At 42.0% G+C, this 8,552-nt stretch overlaps 1 protein-coding gene across 1 annotated transcript in view; it reads right to left on the bottom strand.

Moving 5' to 3' along the window:
• The window catches only part of Itih2 (inter-alpha-trypsin inhibitor heavy chain 2), a 31,001-nt gene extending 22,698 nt beyond the window's left edge, over window positions 1-8,303 (bottom strand). Inside the window, exons 1-4 of the mRNA XM_013009293.1 lie at window positions 8,220-8,303; window positions 5,911-5,985; window positions 3,460-3,492; window positions 1,344-1,513 (exon numbers count right to left, since the gene is read on the bottom strand). Coding sequence (XP_012864747.1) covers window positions 1,344-1,513; window positions 3,460-3,492; window positions 5,911-5,985; window positions 8,220-8,303 — 362 coding nt within the window. The remainder of the gene's footprint in view (window positions 1-1,343; window positions 1,514-3,459; window positions 3,493-5,910; window positions 5,986-8,219) is intronic.
• Between the last annotated feature and the right edge of the window lie 249 nt (window positions 8,304-8,552).

Here is an 8,552-nt window from a genome sequence, read left to right on the forward strand (position 1 = left end):
TCTTCAATTCACCAGGAAAAAAACCAGAAGCGGAACTGGGCTCCACTGGTAGAATGCTAGCTTTGAATAAAAAAAAAATAAGAGACAGTGCCTAGGTCATGAGTTCAAGCCCCAGAACTGGCAAGATGTTAGGTAATTCATTGGTTCTCACTCTACAAACTTCCCTTTATATATTATTGTTTGCGTTTAAACCTTTTTCATATTCAAATTTTAACGCTCGAATTTCTTTAGGCATGCCTTTACAATAACTAGGAGAAGTACAGGTGAGTCATTACTTTGCCAACTTATATTTGGTTCATCAGATAATTCTTTGAGAACTAAGAATTAAGCATAGTCTGGGGTATGTATAGGACAGAAAGTATCCCACCAAAATTCATCTGTTGAAATCTATCCCCCAACATTATGGTGTTAGAACATGTTAGAACATTTGATTAGGTCATGAGAGTCGTAGGGTCCTCATGAATAGGACTGTGTGCCCTTACAAAAGGGAGTCCCAAGAGCTCACTTGCCCTTTTCTGCCATATGAGGGCAGCACAAAGACAGCTATCATGAATCCTGAAGTGAATCCTCCCCAGAGCTGAGGCTGTCAGCACCTTGGCCTTGGGCTTTTCAAACACCAGAACTATGAGAAATCTTTTTTTTTTTAAATGCTGAAACCTACCTAGTTTGTGGTAATTAGTCATAGCAGCACCAGCTGACTAAGACAGGGCAGTATGCCTCAAGAAGTGAGACCTGCCCTGCCCCAGAACAGTGGATGATTTAGGTCAGTGCTAATGAGGAGGGTGTTTGAATCATTGAGGAGACCACTACCCGGTTTAGGGATGTTAGCCCACTGAGCTCCCTTCCCATAGCTTAGCAAGAGCCTTCCCCCTTCCATAGCTTGGAATGCTCCCTTCCTAGGCAACACTAAGCTCATGTAGTAAAGGCAGTAAATAATCAGCCTCCAGCCCCCCTTTACCTTGAGATGGCACTCTTCTGTGGGCAGCTACCACCAAATAAGGCAGCAAGAGTCCCTCAGAGTGATCTTCAGGTCTGTGCAGCTGCAGGGCCCCTTATCTACTACTTGGGCAGCAGCCATGAATCCTAGACTGCCATGATGAAGCCCCTGGTCCACAAGTTCACACTGGGGTCTCCACTTCCTAGGCCCTCCTAGCTTCTGTCGGTTATATAGGTCACCTCAGATAATAGCTGGCACTTCTTCTCACTCCTCCCTTGTGAGAAGGGGTCTTGCCAATCCCTTCACTGGCAATAAACCTTTCTTTGTTCTTTGTACCTGGATGTCTGTGTGGTTCTCTGACAAAGTCTAATATACTCTAACAGAGACTCTGGGTAGAGTTACTTACATGGAAAAGTTGGAGATGAAGGCTCCTTTGGGAATCTGAACATCAAACACGACATTCTGAGGTTGTGGAGAATGGTTCACCAGTTTGCTCTGGATCATGGTGTTGGCCATTCGAGAAGTAATGGTAGACTGGACTTTATAGCTGTAAAGTGTTACCTGATCGGCATCCTCCTGAAAGAGGAGAAAGAACATAATGGTACCCACAGAGAAGATGTAGTGCACCATATATATATGGTGTCAACCATAGTACATTGAATTTGTCGCAAACCATTCTAGGGCACTGATAAACACATGGCTCAGGTGCTGTTAGGCTGCCCCTGATTCATAGTAACAATGCAAATTATTTTGCAATAATGTGTGATGCCTTTTAGCATCCTGAGTATTTTTTTTTTGCCAGTCCTGGAGCTTGAATTCAGGGCCTAAGTGCTGTCCTTGAGCTCTTTTGTGCAAAGCTAGTCCTTTACCAGTTGAGTCACAGCTCCACTTCCAGCTTTTCTAGTAGTTAACCAGAGATAAGACTCTTAAGGGCTTTCCTGTCCCACTGACTTTGAACCGTGATCCTCAGGTCTCAGCCTCCTGAGTAGCAAGGATTACAGGCATGAACCACAAGAATCCAGCTGCTTTCTGAGTCATAATATGCTGAATTCTTTGACAAATGGATAAAGGCCATGTGGTACATACACACAGTGGAACATTATTCAACTACAAAGAAGAATAAAATTATATTGCTTGCAGTAAATCAATGAAACTATGGTTCATGCTGAGTGATATAAACTAAGTTCAAAAGACAAATATCACATATTTTCTGTCATATATGAGATCTAGACCTAAAGTAGTAATAGCAATAAAATTTTAAAAATAATAATTATTATGAAAGGAGGACTGTTTGGAAGAAATCAGCAGTCAGGTGATAAGGCAGTGAAAATGATTGATACACTATATATATATGCATGTATGAAAGTATCATAAGGTCAGGCATGGTGGGTCACAACTTTAATTCCTCAAGAAATAGAGATCAGGAGGATTTTAGCATAAGACAAGCTCTGATAAAAGTTATTGAGTCTGTCTCAACAAATAATCTTGGTATGGAGGCACATGTCTGTAATTCCAGCCATATGGGAGGCATAGGTAGAAGGATTATGGTCTGAGGCTGACCCTGGGCAAATTCATGAGACTCCATCTGAAAAATAATTAAAGCACAAAAGGGCTGTGAGCCTGGCTCAAGTGGTAGAGGGCCTGCCTAATAAACTTGAGTCCCTGAGTTCAAACTCCAATGCTACCAAAAGAAAAAAGAAACTATCACAATGAAAACCAATAAAAAGTGTAAAAAAGGTGGTGAGAGGAGGAAGAAAGAAAGAGAAGAAGTAATAGAAGAGGGTGAATTTGATTGAAGGACATTATATGCATGTATTAACGTTATTGTAAAAACCAAGCTAAGATAAAAACCAGGCTAATATACTTGCTCTTTTCCCCCTTAAATATGAGCTCTGACGGTCCTGTCTGTATAACATAACCCACTTTCTGTATGTATTCTCTGGCCACAGGAAGTCCTACTTGGACCATCTTAGGCACCTGAGATGTTCCAGGAATTTTTTTTCAGTCTCTATGTTAAATAAAAAATGTCATACTGGGGGCTGGGAAGGTGGCTCAGTGGTAAAGCACTTGCCTTGCATGCATGAGGTCCTGGGTTCGATTCCTCAGCACCACATAAGCAAAAAGAAAAAAATCTAGAAGTGGCGCTGTGGCTCAAGTGGTAGAGCGCTAGCCTTGAGCTGAAGAGCTGAGAGACAGCGCCCAGGCCCAGAGTTCAGGCCCCATGACCGGACCCCCTCAAAAAAATGTCATACTGGAATAAATACATATGTTGTCAGAAAAACTGAAGAAAATAAAGAAGACATTTGCAGTTCTTGGTTCATCTGACCTGATTGTAAATACTTCGCTCATTCAATGCTGAATTTTAGTGACACTTCCAAATAGAGTTGAGCAAAGAGTATTTCAAAAGCTAGGTAAATACTCTCAATGACATAGACAAGGAGACAACCAGATTGGTTTTCAGGTAATGGTTAACGGGAAAATCATTCAGACATCAATCTGTAACAAAATCAAAGCAAACGTACCATCTTTTCTCCTGACTCTTCGGAAAGGCTTCTCTGTGGAAGGAAGACAGAGAGTTACTTGTAATGTGCATGGTATTTATTATCTTCAGGGTGGAAAACTACTCTCTCAATCCAAAAGTTTTCCTTCTATAACTTAGCTATAGTTCATCCAACGGAGCCAAGAAATAAATGTGTTAATAGTTTCAGAAAACTATTTGGAATATCCTCAAAAACTATTTTTGTTTTGTTTTGCTTCCAGACTTCATCCAACAACTTTTGCTGCATGCATATGGCTATGATACAATCCTAAAACAAATATTTTTATTCTGTTTTCCTTTGGTGTAATTAGGGTTTCCATAAGGCCTTCTGCTAGGTAGGCAGGTGCTGTGCTGATTGAACCAAGCCTCCGGCCCATTTAAATTCTTAAAATTATTACTTTACATATTGTATTATTCTTAAGTAGTTCTACAAAAGGATTTCAATTCACCACTCGGGCTCTCCATAGAGTCTATTATACTTCAGTTAATATAAATAATGATATTGTACCAATTGTTAGGAAACAGAAAAACTTGGAATAAATGATATTATGTGAAGCAAGCCAGACCCAGAGAAACAAAGGTTGCATCATTTCCCTCATGTGTGGTAGATAGAATCCAAGTGGCCCCATGGGCTAGGAAGTTGGCTCAGTGGTAGAGCACTTGCCTTGCATGCTTGAGGCCCTGGGTTCGATTCCTTAGCACCACATAAGCCAAAAGAAAAAAGCCGGAAGTGGCGCTGTGGCTCAAGTGGTAGAGTGCTAGCCTTGAGCTGAAGAGCTGAGGGACAGTGCCCAGGCCCTGAGTTCAGGCCCCACGACTGGACCCCCCCAAATAAACAAAAAAGAATCCAAGTGGCCCCATCTTTTTTTTCCTCTGGTTATTTTTGATACAGGCTCTTTCTTTTATCCCAGGCCAGTTTGGACCATAATCTTCCTATTTATGCTTCCTGCCTAGCTAGGATGACAGGAACACCTTACAAAACTCAGCTTTTTCTGTTGAGATGAGGTCTCATGAACTATTTTGCCCAGGCTAGCCTCCAACTGAAATCATTCATAAGCCTCCAGAGTAGCTAAGATTACAGATGTGAGCTACCTCACCTGGCTCTAAAACAAACATTGTTTTAAGTGAAGACATTCAATCAAGGTCATATTGAGCATCATGCATTCCTTCTGTCTCTCTGATTTGCTTTATGTTTGGTTGAAGAGCTCTTGACATTTCACTCTACCATGCACTGCTGCTCTCATGGTGAAGTGCCCCTTCTACACCCCTCCTCATCCTCCGGATCACAGGGAAATTCTCCCTAAAACCTCATCTTGATGAGGTCAGCTTCCTTTTCTGTTTCCATAGCAGCATTTTCTCTCCTTCAGAGCATCCAAGTTGCTTTATGGTTATCTACTCTACATGAGCGATGACTTGGTTAAGATCTGTCTGTTTCCTTCAGGACTGCAGGGCCATCAGTGTGTTCCTGCCATGAGGAGCTTGCAGCTAAGCACAGCGGCTGGCATCTGGAAGATTCTCTGCTCTTGAGCACCATTTGGGGATTATCCACATAAACACCCGTGAGCCTGGACCAGTGGCATCACCTTGCTTTTTGAAGGTGAACAACTGAAGATTGATTGACCAGTGGGTTACAAAATGCACTGTACTCACAAACTTACGTGCTGACTAGAAACCCCTTTGCACAACTACTTAAGGATAATAACAATAAATATATTAAAAATGCAGGGTTCAGGCTTGCTTGATTTGAGGTGAGTTCAGGCTTTAGGGGTGCTATGTAGCATCAAGAGGTCTAGAACTGCCCCTCCTTTCTGAATGTGAGCCTTCCTGACTACATTCTCTCCCCCACATCCGGGTGAAGAACCTGACATAGATCTTCTTTCCTGTTGTGTTTTAACATTGCTGATCTATAAAAGCCTGGACTTTAGAAAGTCAAATATTGAATGACAAAATAAGTCAGCGGTGAGTTGAAGGTGGGTGAATTCCTTCTTTCCCCATATGTGGACACTGGGGAGCAGTCAGGCCTTCCTGGCTGTGCAGAGGATGTACCCCATTCCTCACCGGGACTTGTCCATGCTGTCTCCCCCAAGGGCTCTCTGAGCTGCTCCCCAAGACAGAATGACCCCACGAAGGACAATATATGTCCACAGTGACTGTCTGGGTAAAGAAAAACTCTCCAAACTTCTGTCCTAGAATAACATCATAATCTTTCATTTGGGGGGTGTGTGGAAATGATATGATGGTGAATCTTTTAAGTGGCCATTATGTCTGGAAGTTTCTAGAAAGGTCTGCAGAAATAAACTTTATTTTTACATTTCCAAGTGACTGAAATGCCACTGGAGGCTAATCTTCTAAGAGAGATCTCCATAGCTCCCTTACTTCTTCAATCATGCTTTCTTTCATGTATTTTACTGTCGGGAAGTGCAGTTTAACCTACCTGATGCCTCCGGTTCTCTGGCACAAATTGAAATTTGCCTGGGGCCAGTTCCACCAGATCTTCATATTCTGCAAACTTGAAAAGGAATTTTGGATGAGTATTATTTTGCAACAAAATAGCCAGAAGAAAAGAGGTAACTGGTAGTGTTCATGATTCATGACACAATTTCACATTCTTTCCTTTGTCCCCGAACAAGCCCAGTCTCTATACAAAGTTTTCTTCAATGCATTTATGTTTATTAATTGGGTCTCGGAAGTGAATAAGTGGAAATTCACATCTTCAAATATGTTAGATGCATACATTTATTTTTATGTCACCTTGGAGATGATCAGACAATACAAAGAGCCCAGAGTGACCAGAGTGGTTAGTAGTGAATGGGGAAATATTTGGATAGAGGAACGTTGGCATTAGCAGTGTGGGCCTAGACAAATATGAACTATCTATCTCCTTTACCTTAATGTAGCTATAGAAGGAAAACTAGTTAGAAATGATTTTAAGACTACAAACATATTGGAGTGTCTTGCCTTCTATAGGAAAGTCCCTACTCACTGTGATAGATTTCAAAGTATTGGAATATATAATGTGGAACAGATGATAGCTTCCAAACAGAACAGATTTTTTCCTCCTGAAAACACACCATATCATATTTTGATATGTTTGGAAGGAATCCATTCTTGAAGTATCACAGCTATTAACTTTTGCTAGAATAGTCCTACAATATATTTTCTTTCTTTCTTCTTTTTTTTTATTATGAAAGTAGCTCATGTATAACTTTCAGAATGACCTGAGCCAAGACTCTTCTTCCACTGGTATGGCTGAGGATCCAAAGTAGAGAACTTGAACTCCATGGTGCTTATTCTGTGGTGCCTGGCCCCTGCCCCTTTAATAGGAGTATTTGAAATGTCCTCATCACACTAATCACTGTTTACTTAGGTAGGAAAAACAGTGTGCTTTGATAATGATGCTGAGTAAAACATGATGGATATTTCTTCATCATCATAATACCAATGATTTCTTTACGTGCCAATACTAAGGTGTGAATTCAGGGCCTGGGTATTCTTGAGTCACAGCTCCACTTCTGGCTTTATCTGGTGATTGATTTGGAGAATTAGAGATAAGAATCTCATGGTCTTTCCTGCCTAGGCTGCCTTTGAACCACAATCCTCAGATCTCAACCTCCTGAGTTGCTAGGATTAAAGGCATGAGCCACTGTTGACCAGCTCATCAATGATTATTAAGAATTTACTAATTTATACACCATACTAGTAGTTCTTAAAAGTGTACTAGTCCATGCATTGCATTAGTTGCTTGACACACATAATTTTTTGGGGGGGGGTCCAGTCATGGGCCTGAACTCTGGGCCTGGGTGCTGTCCCTCAGCTCTTCAGCTCAAGGCTAGTGCTCTACCACTTGAGCCACAGCACCGCTTCCGGCTCTTTTCTTTTTCCTTATGTGGTGCTGAGGAATTGAACCTAGGTCCTCAGGCATGCAAGGCAAGCACTTTACCACCGAACCACCTTTCTAGCCCCGACACACATAATTTAATTCTTGTAACAATCCACTGGGCTAGGGCCAGTTTATCATTCCATCCAAATTTATTTTTTGTCAATCGTGGGGCCTGAACTCTGGGCCTGGGCGCTGTCCCTCAGCTCTTCAGCTCAAGGCTAGCACTCTACCACTTGAGCCACAATGCCACTTCTGGCTTTTTTTTCTGTGTATGTGATGCTGAGGAATCAAACCCAGGGTCTCATGCATGCAAGGCAAGCGCTCTACCACTGAGCCACCTTCCCAGCCCTATCATTCCAAGCAAGGAATAGCAACTTTGCACCATCAATAAATGCTACAGTATGATGTCTGACTATGGAGCTTGACTTAATTCTGATGCAAGACCTGTGAACATCTTAAGAGGCAAATATATTCCAGTGATTATGCCAGCAAACATGTGTACACTGATGAACATTCTCTCACGTTTCCATTCTCCACAGAACAAGTTCACTGAATGCCAATTGCAATGACCATATGCACTGACCATATTTAAACCAACAGCAGGGCTGGGAATGTGACTCAGTGGTAGAGTACATGTCTAGCATGCTTGAAGCCCTTGATTTGATTCCTCAGTACCACATAAACAGAAAAAGCTGAAAGTGGCTCTGTGGCTCAAGTGGTAGAATGCTAGCCTTGAGCAAAAGAAGCCCAGGGACAGTGCCCAAGCCCTGAGTTGGAGCCCCAGGACTGGCAAAACAAAAAAAAAAAAACAACCCCCCTCCCAAACTTAAACCAACAGCAAGCAATTGTCTGGAACTACTTACTTCGGAAAGGCCATCTGTGGGAATTTCAAAAGGTTGTACTTCCAAAAGAAATACCCAGATGAGAAAGTATGTGAGTAGCTTCATTTTGCTGGGCAGCTGTGCCAAGTTCCCTGGAGCATATGGTCTGGGGAGAATTGCACTCCTCTTCCTACTGAACCAAGTTCAAAGGAACAGCAGAGGAGCACAGTTCATTTTTAAAAAGAAGAGAAAAAAGTAAAGCTCTCTAACTTTGTTCAACACCAGGACAAATATTTGTGCTGGAGCTGAAACTTGTGTTGTGGGGGTGGAAAGGAATACCAAGAGGTCATTCAAACAGCAAACCCAGGAGCCATC

Source organism: Dipodomys ordii, unplaced genomic scaffold, assembly GCF_000151885.1.
Source record: "Dipodomys ordii isolate 6190 unplaced genomic scaffold, Dord_2.0 Scaffold9, whole genome shotgun sequence".
Classification (NCBI taxonomy): domain Eukaryota; kingdom Metazoa; phylum Chordata; class Mammalia; order Rodentia; family Heteromyidae; genus Dipodomys; species Dipodomys ordii.